This window comes from Caretta caretta, chromosome 13 (assembly GCF_965140235.1).
Source record: "Caretta caretta isolate rCarCar2 chromosome 13, rCarCar1.hap1, whole genome shotgun sequence".
Classification (NCBI taxonomy): domain Eukaryota; kingdom Metazoa; phylum Chordata; order Testudines; family Cheloniidae; genus Caretta; species Caretta caretta.
Window position 1 is genome coordinate 3,588,105 of NC_134218.1, and position 13,937 is coordinate 3,602,041.

The 13,937-nt window shown below is 57.8% G+C and overlaps 1 protein-coding gene across 3 annotated transcripts; it reads right to left on the reverse strand.

The window, feature by feature from the left end:
• Positions 1 to 1,238: 1,238 nt before the first annotated feature.
• SDCBP2 (syndecan binding protein 2) lies at positions 1,239 to 13,937 on the reverse strand. 3 transcript variants are annotated; one of them, XM_048819650.2, is made up of 9 exons: positions 13,873 to 13,937; positions 6,530 to 6,607; positions 6,033 to 6,102; positions 5,414 to 5,523; positions 4,509 to 4,670; positions 3,868 to 4,043; positions 3,600 to 3,771; positions 2,489 to 2,580; positions 1,239 to 1,662 (listed from the first exon to the last, which is right to left on the reverse strand). In XM_048819650.2, exons 2-9 carry the CDS (start codon positions 6,581 to 6,583, stop codon positions 1,608 to 1,610), a joined length of 891 nt encoding a protein of 296 aa, XP_048675607.2. In that variant the 5' UTR covers positions 6,584 to 6,607; positions 13,873 to 13,937; the 3' UTR covers positions 1,239 to 1,607. The 3 variants fall into 3 exon arrangements, with proteins under 3 accessions (XP_048675607.2, XP_048675605.2, XP_048675606.2); XM_048819648.2 differs by having other exon boundaries at positions 4,509 to 4,673; XM_048819649.2 differs by lacking the exon at positions 13,873 to 13,937 and adding an exon at positions 11,873 to 11,943 and having other exon boundaries at positions 4,509 to 4,673.

Below are 13,937 nucleotides of genomic sequence, written 5' to 3' on the forward strand. Positions count from 1 at the left end.
GGCTCCTTGTCTAGGCACCGGCTCCGGGGCTGGGGCTACAGGCGCCAACTTTCCCATGGGCCGGGGGGTGCTCACTGCTCACGCCCTGGCTCTGCCACAGGTCCTGCCCGCACTCCACCCCTTCCCGCCCCCTCCCCTGAGCCTGCCGTGCCCCCCCGCCCCAGAGCCTGCTGCACGCCACGGAACAGCTGATCGGGGTGCGGGGAGGGAGGGGGAGGCGCTGATTGGCAGGGCTGCCGGTGGGCGGGAGGTGCGGGGTGGGGGAGCTGACGGGGGGCTGCTGACGTATTACTGCGGCTCTTCGGCAATGTACATTGGTAAATTCTGGCTCCTTCTCAGGCTCAGGCTGGCCACCCGTGGCCTAGCCCCTGCTGCATGGACTTGAAGCCTGGACCCAGAATGTGCATTCTGCTCCTGGGGCGCTAACGAGCTCTCAGGCCTGGGCAGTCAAACCCGAGCCAGGGATGGAGAAGCAGCAACGCCCAGAGAGCCTTGTGCTTGAGGGCTCAGCGGAGGCTTTCAGGCAAGCTGCATTGGTGGGGTCACGTTTCCTTCTGTGGTGTGTGTCTCAGGGAGGGCTGGGGAAGTAGGAAGGCTGATAAAGCAGACAGGGGATAGGGCACTTCTCGTCTAACTCCTTGATTCTCCGCGTGGCAGAGGCCCAGCACAGCATCCCTTGCCAGCAGTGGCTCTCGTGGACCATGGAGAAAGGAATAAGACGATGTCTGCTAGTGTTGAGTACAGCGTTCTGAGCCAGGACTGGGGAATTTATGCTGCAGGGTGTTAGGACTTCAGTCCACCAGTCCCCACTACATCTCTTTGGGTAGCAGCCTGGGTGTATTGACATGCACCTGTCTTTCTGCCTTGAGGCCTTTCCCATTCTCACCTTCTCTCCGCCTTAATCTGTGATGGGACAAACCCCCTCTGATCTGACCTGCTCTGCAAACACCTCCCTCAAGCTGGCCTGGGATTTAACTGAGGAAGAACTCATGCCCATGGTTCCCCCCCACCCCAGTTTGTCACGTCCCAACTTGTGCAAAGAGGAACAAGTGTGAATGCATTGCTATCCAGCCGCAGGGCTCACCCTTCAATAGTAAACTACTTTGGGGCAGTATTGCACAGTGGTTTGGGCACACTCGATGCTGGAGTGGCCACTGAGCCAATGGCCACTCAACTGAGTGATTCATTAGCTCCTAAAACTACCCTCACTTCCCTCAGTTTAAGAACAGGCAAAGAGGAACATTTCTAATTTAGTTTATTAAAATAGCTCTGTGTGTGTGGGGTCTTGAAAGAATTGCATCACATGGCCTCCACCAGGGAGGCCCCCCACAACCACTCACCTCTCTTTTGTGTGTGTACACCCGCATCTCTACCCACATCCACCTCCCCACACTCCTTCGGACACCAGCCGATCAATGGACAAAACAAGGCTCAAGCCTGTCCAGGTGAATGAATAAAAGATTAAAGGAAACAGTTGGTCTTTGCTCTAGAATATTCCCCATAGAGATGCACCTGTTTTCCCACGCATTGTAGGAAAGTCTTTCTTATATTGCATTTAATAAAAGGAAGGAAGATTCTCTGAGCTCCCACTGACCAGGTGCCTGGCTTTAAACATCAGGAAGAGAGTGGTCCATGGACGACTTGATCTGCCCAGGTGACAGCCTAGTTAGTAGATGGAAAAAAGGTCAGTTAGGAAGTGTTTGTGCCAAGGATCTGCTCAGTATCTTTGCCTAGCACACCTCCCCCTTCCCTTGGACAGCGCTTGCCTGCCGTACATGTGTGGGGGGTGGAGAGGGCAGGAATTGACTCTTCATGAACAGCACCAAAAAAACTGTACTAGGTAAACCAATGTACGTAGCACAGAGCGTGCCCAGTGCTGTCAGAAAAGGAGCATGACCTGGTCCCTCAAACAGCGTCGACTCTAACCACGCAAGGTACAGAGGACGGTGGAGGAACGGGCCTGCAAAAAGCCTGCTGAGGGTCCTTGGGACTTTGCATGAGCATTGTTGGCACCGTGGGTTCTGATCCTTTTAACTGAAAAGGGAAAGATGCAAGAGTCCAGCGGCAGCCAGCGGCCCCATTGTGCTAAGCACCACACAGAGGCTGTGGGGGATTGTTGGCACCTATGAAAGGCATAATTTCTTAAATTTAAAGTAATTAACCAGACCCTTCTCTAGCACCTGTGACTGAAAGCACCCAGCACTTCACAAACGTGTTAATTTCAGCTCAGAGGCTCCCCGAGGGGTCAGGAAGGCTGATCCGGGGTGCACAAACGGGACCAGCACAGCGGCACTGAGGGCATGCCTACACTGTAATAAAAGCCCCGGGGCACGGCTGTGGCTGGCCTGGGTCAGGTTCGGGCTGGAGCCCAGGCTCTGAATTCTAAGAGAACGCTATGAAGGTCTCACAGATGCCTCCAGCTGGGACACACCGGGCCAGGAGGCACTCACTTTGCCATTGTATGTGTGTGGGAAGCCAATGTCCCTACCGTTTGACCATGTGCTCGTAGATCACTGTGGGGATGATGGTGATGGTGACAGCGTTACCAGCTGTAGCCAGGATATCCAGGATTTGTTTGTCCTTGAGGGGGGAAGAGTTGAGAAACACGATATCACAGACCCAGCTGCTGCACAGGCCAAGGGCTCCCCCCTAGGCCGAGCGAACGCACACCTGCCACTCCGCTGTGCACTCCTGCAGCAGCCCAAGGAGATGTAGTGTGGCCAGAGCGTAGGCCTGTCAGTTCCCTGCTAGGTGTGATGAGTTAGGCATGCATGGGGTGGCTATTTGCTATGCAAACCTCGCTAGTAAAAAAAAAAAAACCCGTCAGCCTTGATTTTTTAAAAAAATTTTAACCCGGCAGCCTTTAAAACCAAAAGACTCTCGCACTAGGGGCAGCTGCAGGGACCTCCCACAAACCAGCCCTTATTCAGGCTGACATCACACCAATTAACTTCACTGCATGACATGAAAAAAGACTTTGTTTCACCCCCGTGCTGGGGCCACGCTGGGCCCCCAGTAAGAGGGAGACCTGGGAAGAGGGACCAAAACAGCCACTGAGTGTGTTCGGCAGCCAACTACTCCAGTTTATATTTTCAGTTCCGCTACGTTTAACAAGAGATCAGCTTCCTTCAGCCTCCAACTGCCAGTTCTTTCTTTTAATCAAAGACACCATCTGGGGGAGATTTTCAAAGCCACAAGGGGGCGTTCGGGACCCGAGTCCCACTGAAAGGGGCTGGGGGCTCTAGAAAATCTTCCCTGCAAACTCCTCAGTACCCAGCTGCTTCGTCTGGTCTGACCCATCTCCACAGGAAACACTTCAACAGCAGCAATTCGTGAGGAGGCAGCAGTAACCCACAGTGGCAGCGTCTCAGACCACTCAGTCCCGTTTCTCAGGAGAGAGACAAATCTTCAGCTGTAGGGCACCATAGCCCGATGCAAGGGGCTTCCTACGGCTGCCCCAGAGAAGCGGGATTCTCCCTCTGTGGGACCAGGCCCCGAGCGAGGGATGGTCACAAGCAGGTCCCTTTCCTGGCCAGGGGCCTGGCTCAGGGAGTCTCACACGCGCACCCCTCCCAGCACGTCTCGCCGGGGACCTTTACCTTCAGGCCGATGACGTTCTGCCCGTTCAGCTCACAGATGTAGTGGTTGATGAGGAGGCCGTTCCGGGCTGCAGAGCCGCCTTTGGTGAGAGAAACAATCTTCCCCTTCTTGATGACAAACCCCACGTGCCCCGTGCTGTCCTTGTGCATCGTCACCGTGCGCTGGAAGGGCCTGGGGGAGGCACCAGGACACGGGCGATTAGTCGGGACCTGACGCGCCGCTGAGAAAGCCGGACACAGGCCGAGCGCGCCCCCCCACCCCACGCACCTGTCTCGCACGATCACGACGATTTTTTCCGGGGAGGCCTTTTTCAGGGCCCTGTTAGCCTTGTCCGTGCTCCAGCCAGCGCAGTCCTTCCCGTTGATCTGCAGCACCTGGTCCCCGAAGCGCAGCCCGACGAGGGACGCCGGGGAGTTGGCCTTAACCAGCTGCACAAACACCCCCTGTGGGATGAGGAGGAGTCCGACTGTCACATGGGCGGCGCTGGGTGCACCAGGCATCCCGTGCCCGGGAAAATGCTCGCATCACTCACCGGTGACCACTCCAGCTGACTGTGGAGCAGCTCAGCAAGGGATGCTGGCCAGTCCTCAGCTGGAAAGACCTGGGGCTGCAATGTGAGGGTTTGTGACAGAGGTAAAGGACCACAGTGGGCGCTGCCAGGACGAGCCCGGCACCAGGCTGGCTCCAAGGGGTTTGTCTCCTGGTGTCCCATCTCATGGTCAGAGCACAGCAAAGTGCATCCTCAGACCAAACAGATCACTATCACAAAGGGGTCCTGCTTCTCCTTGTCTTCGTTCTTATTAACGCTGAGGTTGCTCAGCAGGTCCCAGCCCCGGCGCTCAGGAGCCAGGCCTGATGGGACCCCAGTGAACCCAAGGTGAGCGGCGCACACTGGCCTCAGAACCCACCTGGTCGATGCTTTTCAGCTTGAGCCCAGTCTTCCCGCGCTCGTCCTTGCAGAGGTGGAGCTCCCGCAGGCCCGGCCTGATCTCTGCCCTGCGCAGCCCGAGGTTGTTTCCCGTCAGTGGAGCGACCAGCACACCCTGGGAGGAAGGGACCAGCGCCCCTGCCTGCTGGAGAATCCACCCGGCACATGAACAATCTGAGTCGACTCAAGGGCAGATAGTCCATGGGGTGGAATGAGAGTGGTGGGGGAAGATGGCACTAGGGCTGGTCCCTCACATGTGTCTAACACCGGAGTGGGCAGTGGGGGGCCAGGGGAGGGGGGAGATGGGAGACTCTCTGGTAGCAGAGCAGGCAGCAGAAAAGGGAGGTGACCCCCTCCCCCCATGCATATCCCCCAGCCCCTTGGACCGAACTGGGCCAGGACTCAGACAAAGCTCTTTCCTCCAGAACTGCTGCAGAATGTTGCAGATGCCAAGTGCAAAACCCAGCAATGGTGGCAGGAGCAAAAGCCGGCTGCATCAGGAGTAGCCAGTGGCTGGGGGGCTGTGTGGGAAGGCGGGATTCCAAGCGGCGAAGGAGACAAGGATACGGTACATTCCCCAGAAACCCGGGGAATCAGCCCAATCCCCGGCATCAGCTTAATCCCCGAGAGATCTATGGGCTGGCCAGGAAGCGAGACTCAGGCTGGCTCTCCCAGGGCCACTCCTCAGGCACCCATCTGCTTCTTCAAGGGTACTTTTGCCTGGGTCTGGCCTGCCGGTTCCTTCCCCTCCTACCAGGAAATGCTACAGAGTGTCTGGCGTGGGTGGGGACGAGGACACAGCTTACTGGGGCCTAGGACGTGAGTAGTACGAGCCGGGGGACAGACAGGCACAGTTACATTCTCTGGCCAGACATCGATACCTACGTTGCCACTTGCTGGGACCAGAGCTAGGTCCTTCTGGACCTCTTCACTGGAGAGCGAGAGCCCCATATAATCCCCAAGCTCCCTGAGGTTTGGGTACAGAACAGGTGGGGCTGAGGGGGGAAGAGAGAAGAATATTGTCCATTCAGAGAGCTAAGCTGACCAGGCACCGCCCTGGGGCCCTGTCCTCCTGCCACAGGATTTGAGTGCCTCCCTTGAGACGAACAGCAATTACCCACGTCCTGCAACCCCGAGACCACCCGACCCTGCAGGACAGAAGCCCTTCGCCCCACTGCAGGACTGATGCTCTGAGCCCCGGCAGGTGCGCCCTGGCTCTCGAACTGCTGAGTTTGGCCACCCCTGTTCTATAGCCTCAGGGCAACGATCGGACCTTCCCCCAGATGGTCCCTCCCCCCTGCGTCACCCCAAGCAGCCAATTCACAGCCCCTCCTCACTGTGCGTGGCCTGGCAGGGCAGTGCAGTTGAGATTGACCCTTTGGTCACTGGGGCATAATTGCTTTCCCCTGCCCCCTGAGCTGCTATGGAAACCACTCCTGGTCTAGAAGACTCTCCCTCGAAACCAGCTCTCGTGGCGAGAGGCTGAGTCTCAGCTGGGACGTACCAGTCGCCTTGGCTGGCTCTGACTTCTCTGCAGCCCCAGCCAGAGCCCTGCTGGCTGCATTCGCCTGAGCCTGTGAAGAGAAGACAGACCTCACTATGTGGGCATGGAGAGCGAGAAGGGTGGGTGCATTTTATCACCCCACCCCCGCAGCTCCTGGGGAGCTGGGATTGTCCTTGCGCTCTGTCAGTGGCTGGAGTGAATCCACGCCTTCCCTTTCAGCACCATGTAATGGGCTGGGAAACACGTTCTCAGGGCAGGGTGCTGGGCGACAAAGCTGAGCTGGTCACTGAAACCAAACCACAGGCAAGGTGGGGACCCTGCTCACTCAGTGTCCGAGGCCTTCGCTTGAAAAGGGACATAGCACATCACTTGGGGCAAGGCCGTCAGGGCACACCATCACCGCCCCTCCACACAGGCGGGGCCACACTGGAGGCTTGGCAGAAGCAGCTCCAACAGCTGAGCTCAGTGTCAACTGGACCCAAAACCCAGCCTCTTACCTGCAAGGTTTGATCCACCTTCATGTCCTCCAGTGACGGGTACAGAGTTGACATGGCTGCTTCGTCCACAGGAACCACCTGTAAGAGGGCATGCGAAGGCAAGAGTGAGATGGATGCTCTGGAGCAGAGAGCAAAGGTTACATTCCTCCCCCTCACCCCCAATTCATTGTCAAACCTTATTCCGAGCTGCCTGATGTACCAGTGCAAGGAAAGGCCCAGCCTCTCAGGGCACAAAGCTTCACACACTGCTACACTCATGTCCAGAGTCAGCACGCTGCAGGGCAGTCTACATGGGGCTGGGCAAGTACTGTCCCACAGTTCCCAAGTTTCAGGTTCCAATGTGGTATGTTCACGACACACAGCCCAAGATGTCAGATCAAACATAAAACACTCTTGCTGGAGTGTTGCTAGTTGCAAGGTAACATTGCTCCGTTCTTAGACTCCAGAACCCTCATGTAGCAGAACCAAAACCAGAGAGAGAAAGCAGGCTGCTCCCTAAATCAGTGATGCACAACTCACCCCCGTCTTGCTTTAAGCTGTTTCTTTCTCTCCTGTACACTTTGCTACAGCATCCCCTAGCTTGCAAGCAGGACCAGGAAACCCCATGCAAATTAAAATGACAGCCTACAATTCCAGCAGTTTTCAAATACACCACAAAACGAACCTAGCAGCTCAAAGCAAAACCTGAGTCCAAACCACTATGGTTCACCTCCCTCTGGGCTACAGCCACAGGAAGGATAATTCAGACCAGGTTCACCAATCTGCAAGAAAGAGGCACCTGGCCCAAGTGTCTAGTTTGGAACATGAGCTCTGTCTGGGTTCTCTTAGCCAAGCTGGGCACAATTCTGCTCCAAACCGCCAAAGCAAAAGAGATCAGCCCAATCATCCCCCTGTAACCCGCTCAGCTTCATGGGCAAAAAGCCCAGCGGGGGCATGAGCTTAGGACAGGATCATGGCCAGTCCCCCACACGTGATGCACGTTGGCGCGACAGAACAGAGACTGTGCACACACGCACACAAACGCAAGCGTGCGATGCACACACGCACACACACACACACTCTGCACATGGAGCACATAAGGCATCAGGGTTTCAGTGGAAATTGCCAGGGCAATAAGGTTTTTGTCAGGCTGAGTCATGCCTGGTTCAAATTCTTCCCTTGTCACGTCAATGTCAGTGCCCGTACCACCCCGTGCAATTAAAACTGCATTGTCCCCTCCTGCTGCTTGAGGCTTTCATTTTGTGCACATGTATCACATATCCAGTCAGCTCCACAAGCTATTTATAGCCAGGTGGGGAAACTGAGGCAGAATGTGGTCTCGGACCTGGCCCAAGGTCGCACAGGAAGTCTGTGGCAGAGCCAGGAATAGACCCACAGCACCTGGTTCAACACCAACACCACCAGACCAGCCTGCCACTGCATTCGAACCACTGCAGCCCTGGCCGGGGGGGAGGGGGGGGGCAGGGTTGGGGGGGCTACACACCAAGAGGTAGCTGCTGTAGAAGACTGGCGCCATGCCTCATACATTTGTTCTCTGTGTTTTGCTGGCTTCCAACCCCTACCAGTAACTACCCAAGTGCTGTGGCTTTAGCTGGTGTGACCTGCTGGCTGAATAGCTGCCTCTGTGCCATTAATACCCCCATAATAAACAGGCAGCGGGGTGGGCGCCTGCCCCGGCGTCCGATTTCCCCACAGCTGTGAGCCACCCCCAGCGCTGGGAGCTCAGAGCACAGGAGGCCTGTGTCAGCAGGCACTGCCCATGAAAAGATCCCATTCAAACAGGTTGGTCACGTGGGGCCTGGAACGGATACAGCTTCGGGTCCGGGCCAAGTTTCTGCAGCATCACATGATTGGTTTCTGCACATCAAGGGAAGGAGCCCTAATGCCAGAACATCTTAAAGGGATAGGATCCCTTTTCTATTTCGCCTAGGCACCTCCACCACCCGCGAAGGTTGGCACAGCTCCTTAAAACTCCTCGCCTGCAGGGCGCTCCAGTGGGCTTATCACTGGGTGTTTTAATGTCTTTCTGTGCCCAAGTGACATGTCCCTCTGTGTATGTGTGTGTGGGTACAAGCACATCTGTCCCTCTGCATGTGTGAGAGAGAGCGAGAGAGAGCCCGAAATGGAGCCTACAAATGAAGCACAGGGGAGGATACGACAATACGGTTCGCAGCCTCAGCCCCTGACCTCCATAGACAGAGAGAGATGCACACACAAAACCCAGGGTACAGTCAGGCTCTCTCTCTCTCTCTCGCACACACACCCCTTACCCACCTGTTGGAAGATGCTGCAGGTAAATTCACATCCTGCTCCAAGGAAAATTCTCAGATCAAATCTGCCAATTTGCCCTCCCTGGCAAGACCTGGGTCTTCCAAAAAAGTTCCCCTGCAGACTCCACAACCCAAACGTTTCAGCAGGGCGAACAAGGCAAGGGAGGCAGGGGTGTCAGAAGGCGAAAGGGACCATCAGCATATGTGAAACTGACTAGTCACTCCCCTTGTCTGAGATGCAAAAAGGACACAAACTGTGTGACTAGTAAAATCTGGCTGACCAGCCCTCTCAGTTGTAGGTAGTTGGTAGCACAGGCCTGGACACTGGGTATGGCTGGTTTTATAGATATGGTATCAATTGGCATAGGTCCATGAGAGTCAATTGGAGCGGGCGTTGGCCCACAGGGTTTAAGTTAACATGGCCCTGTTAAAACTCGGTCTGATGGCCGAGCACGCACTGCTGTCCACTGCCGGTGGAAGCAACCTCTGCCAGCAGCCCCACTGGTGGGCGGGGGCTTGAGATGACAGCAGCAACCTGGGGTTGATCGCTGTGCTCGGACTCCAGCCCGATGAGGTGCAGAACTGCGGGTTTTTCTCCGTCCGGCTTCTTGTCAATCCCAGGGTAGAGCTGTGACGGCTTCCCCCGAAGAACCAAGTGACAACCAGCTTTTTACCGTGCCACGCTCCCACCCCCACCCCCCAGTGACACTGACAGAGGGCACGAGACAGGGGCCCAGACCCCAACGGCACGGAAAGCAGCGGAGGAATCGCCCCGAGTCCGACGGGGGCCCGAACCCGTAACCAGTCGGGAGCTGGAGCCGGTTGTTAACCCGCTTCCCTGCAGGGGGCGCTGAGGCTTCGCTGGGCTCCGGACCGGGAAGTGATGTGATTCCTCCTCCGGCCGCCGGGGGCGCTGCGCTGCGGGAGCCACGTGAGCTGCGGCCTGGCCCTGGGCACGAGCCCTGGTGCTGCGGCTGCTCCCCTGGCCCTGGGGCTCCCGCTGCTGCCGGGTGGGTCCCCGGCTGCTCCGAGCCGCTCTGCCCGCGAGCGCCCCCCACCCTGCCCGCAGCCAGCCCTGCACCCCCTGCCTGCAGCCAGCTGCTGCCTCCAGCCACCCCTGCACCCCCTGCCTGCAGCCAGCCCCTGCACCCCCTGCCTTGCCCACAGCCACCCCCGCACCCCGTGGCCGCAGCCAGCCCCTGCCTCCAACCACCCCCTGAACCCCCTGCCTGCAGCCAGCCCCTGCACCCCCTGCCTGCAGCCAGCTGCTGCCTCCAGCCACCCCTGCACCCCCTGCCTGCAGCCAGCCCCTGCACCCCCTGCCTTGCCCACAGCCACCCCCGCACCCCGTGGCCGCAGCCAGCCCCTGCCTCCAACCACCCCCTGAACCCCCTGCCTGCAGCCAGCCCCTGCACCCCCTGCCTGCAGCCAGCTGCTGCCTCCAGCCACCCCTGCACCCCCTGCCTGCAGCCAGCCCCTGCACCCCCTGCCTTGCCCACAGCCACCCCCGCACCCCGTGCCCGCAGCCAGCCCCTGCCTCCAACCACCCCCTGAACCCCCTGCCTGCAGCCAGCCCCTGCACCGCCTGCCTGCAGCGAGCCCCTGCCTCCAGCCACCCCCGCACCCCCTGCCTGCAGCCAGCCCCTGCACCCCCTGCCTTGCCCACAGCCACCCCCGTGCCCGCAGCCAGCCCCTGCCTCCAACCACCCCCTGAACCCCCTGCCTGCAGCCAGCCCCTGCACCGCCTGCCTGCAGCGAGCCCCTGCCTCCAGCCACCCCCGCACCCCCTGCCCGCAGCCAGCCCCTGTCTCCAGCCACCCCCTGAACCCCCTGCCTGCAGCCAGCCCCTGCACCCCCTGCCTTGCCCACAGCCACCCCCGCACCCCCTGCCCGCAGCCAGCCCCTGCCTCCAACCACCCCCTGAACCTCCTGCCTGCAGCCAGCCCCTGCCTCCAGCCACCCCCGCGCCCCCTGCCTGCAGCCAACCCCGTCTCCAACCACCCCCTGCACCCCCTGCCTGCAGCCAGCCCCTGTCTCCAGCCACCCCCGCACCCCCTGCCCTGCCCGCAGCCAGCCCCTGCCGCACCCCCTGCCCTGCTTGCACCAGCCCCTGTCTCCAGCCACCCCCACACCCCCTGCCCTGCCCGCAGCCAGCCCCGCACCCCCTGCCTCCAGCTAGCCCTGCAGCTGGTCCCACATCCACTGGTGCCCTGCAGTTCCCAGGGCAGTAACCCTGCACACCTGCTTCAAGGAGGGGGGCAGGGAGCAGCTGGGACCCACACATGTGCACACCCTAGGGTGACCAGACAGCAAGTGTGAAAAATCAGGAGGGGGGTGGGGGGTAATAGGAGCCCATATAAGAAAAAGACCCAAAATCGGGACTGTCCCTATAAAATCAGGACATCTGATCCCCCAGCACACCCCCAGGGCGTGGCGGGGCCCCACACGTGGGAAACGGAGCTCATTTCTAGCTCAGGCCCATCTTTTTAACAAAGAGCTTTCGGCAGGGTTAACACACACCCATATTTTCCCGGACAGGTCAGGCTTTTTGGTTCTTAAATTGCTGTCCGGGAGGAATTTTTAAATTTTAAAAATTCCTCCCGGGAGGATATGGACGGTTGGTAACCCTGTGGGTACAAAAAATACATACTGGGGCATGTCCCTTAAATCAGAACGTTTTAGAGGGAACTGGTTTAAGATTTTGGCAGCTCATCACTGCCTGTAACTCTGCAGGCTGGCCTCAGGCAAAGCTGCCATTGTCTGCAGCTGGAGTGATGGGAAACCAACCAGGGAAGGAGAGTGGTGGCAGGGGAGTGGTGGCGGGGAGGGTTAGACACATGAGACTCCTGGTTTACTCTGCGGTGTAGCTTTACTTTCTACCCTTCTTGCAGTCTGGCCTGAACCTCTCCTAAAGATTCTGGGCCAAGTTCTCAGTGGGTGTAAATGCGTGCGATTCTTCTGGGTACACCTGGAAAGAATCTGGCCTTCTGCCCATTCCAATCCTACAGAACAAAAACCAGCTGATAGGGCACTCACGCCAAAATCCTAGGTGCCCAACTCCCATTGAACTCACCTAAATACAGCTCTGAGCCTGAGTCCCTGCCCGTCACACTCTTCCTTGTTGAGCTGTCCAGCCTGGTTTTCAATGTCCCAGTGATGCAGGGGTTGGTTTTTTCCACCCACGTCCCTAAGAAACTATCAGCTGATCTAATAGCAAAGGCAAAGGCTATCCCTGCCCACTTTATTGACATGGTGACATCAGCCTCCCTTCTGTTCCGCTACCGCTCTGCAGGTCAGCGATTGCCCAAGTCAGGGATTAGTCAGAACAAAACAGACCATGTTCTGGAGGGGTCACTATTTCCCCCCGCTAGCAGGGCTCCTGCTTCCAAGGGCATGTTGAATGCTGGGAAACAGCCCCTGGCTCTGAAAACACAGCCCAAAAGATCAGGGTCTCCCGAATGACGTGAACTGCTGGAATAAATGCCATGACAATGGCCACTGACGAAAAGGGCCAAGATCTCAGAATAGCAGCACAAACCTGAGGCCAGAGAGAAAACAACCACCCTGGGTCCTGATGCCCCACACTCGGCTAAACCTCAGCCCTTCTGGAACGTGGAAGTACCCAAAAACGCTCAAGTGCCCAGGAGTTCAGAGCTGGAAAGCACAGAAGTAGCAGGAATTCATTAACTCCACTCACAGATCCAGCCAGTGAGGGCATCTGGAAAACAGACTCCAGCCTGAGCTGCGTTAACGTTACCATCTTCCCCGTCCCTGGCACTAATCCTGGAGGAGAAACTTCGGGATCAAGCTCAACAAGTGAAGTCAGTTGCTGAGTGACTCCAGTGGGAGCAGATTGGGCCCTCAACATGACTCCAGGGTGGATGGAAAATGTACCAGGAAAAAAAATCCCCCTCATTCTAGTACCATTCCACCAGCTTTGGATGCGCGATAACCATCAAGGGAAGCAGATCCCAAAGCCAAACAGAGTGATTTCCCAGCAAAAAGAACAGAGCTCCCTTCACACAAGCCTCACAGGGACCTCAGCAATTTAACACTGTGGGGCAAAGGGCTCGGGCCACCTCCTCAACATGAAAAGGAGGACTTGTGGCACCTTAGCATAAGCTTTCGTGAGCTACAGCTCACTTCATCGGATGCATCCTGTAGCTCATGAAAGCTCATGCTCAGATGAATGGGTTAGTCTCTAAGGTGCCACAAGTCCTCCTGTTCTTTTTGCGGTTACAGACAACACGGCTGCTACTCTGAAACTCCTCAACATGTGGAAATTGTCAGAATTCAGTTGGAGTCCATGGACCTAGGACAATTTACATCAGCTGAGGGCCTGTCTCCCGATGTTCCAGTGCGTCACACACACTGCTGGGCCCAGAGGTTCCGTGCTCGGCGCCCATGGCTGGGCCCAGAGGTTCCCGTGCTCGGCGCCCATGGCTGGGCCCAGAGGTTCCCGTGCTCGGCGCCCATGGCTGGGCCCAGAGGTTCCCGTGCTCGGCGCCCATGGCTGGGCCCAGAGGTTCCCGTGCTCGGCGCCCATGGCTGGGCCCAGAGGTTCCCATGCTCGGCGCCCAGCAGCTCCCCGGGTGACTCTTCAGGCCAGCTTTTTGAAGGTGCTGAGCTCCCACTGTGCACCCCAGGTGATGCTCCCTTTTGACAATCTGGCCCTCTGAGCCTAATCCTGTTGTGACATGAGCACTGGGGGCTCGCACTGGTCCCAAGGGAAGGGCTGCCATCAGAGAGCAGAATCTGTGCCTATACCATGCTCAGTTAGAGCAGGTGAAGGCACCTTGTCTCAGCCTGGTTGAAAAAACCAGACTGCATCCCATACAGCACCCGCCAGACAAACCCCCAGCCAAGCGTCCCAGAGAGGAGAACCCCACCTGTGACAACCAACCTTTACTGCTCCGGGGAGTTGAATGCAGAGCTGGGCTGAACCTGAGCCCACAGCAAACACCTGGGCTTGATTACCAACCCTAAGGAAACCGACAGCCCAAAGAAGGAGCAGTGGGATGGGAGAGCCAGGTGAAGCTGAGCGCATCCCTCCCCCTCTCCTCCCCTCCTTACCTGGCGAACAGCTCTGGAGTAGGTTTCTCTTCTCCAGCACACTCTGCCTTCCTCTTCCAAAGGTC

Coding starts and splice junctions, on each gene's coding strand:
- SDCBP2 (XM_048819648.2), bottom strand. CDS start 6,583: ATGTCAACTCTGTACCCGTCACTGGAGGACATGAAGGTGGATCAAACC. Junction 3,772..3,867: donor GTCGTGATCGTGCGAGACAG/GTGCGTGGGGTG, acceptor TGCCTCCCCCAG/GCCCTTCCAGCGCACGGTGA. Junction 1,663..2,488: donor TACGAGCACATGGTCAAACG/GTAGGGACATTG, acceptor TCTACTAACTAG/GCTGTCACCTGGGCAGATCA.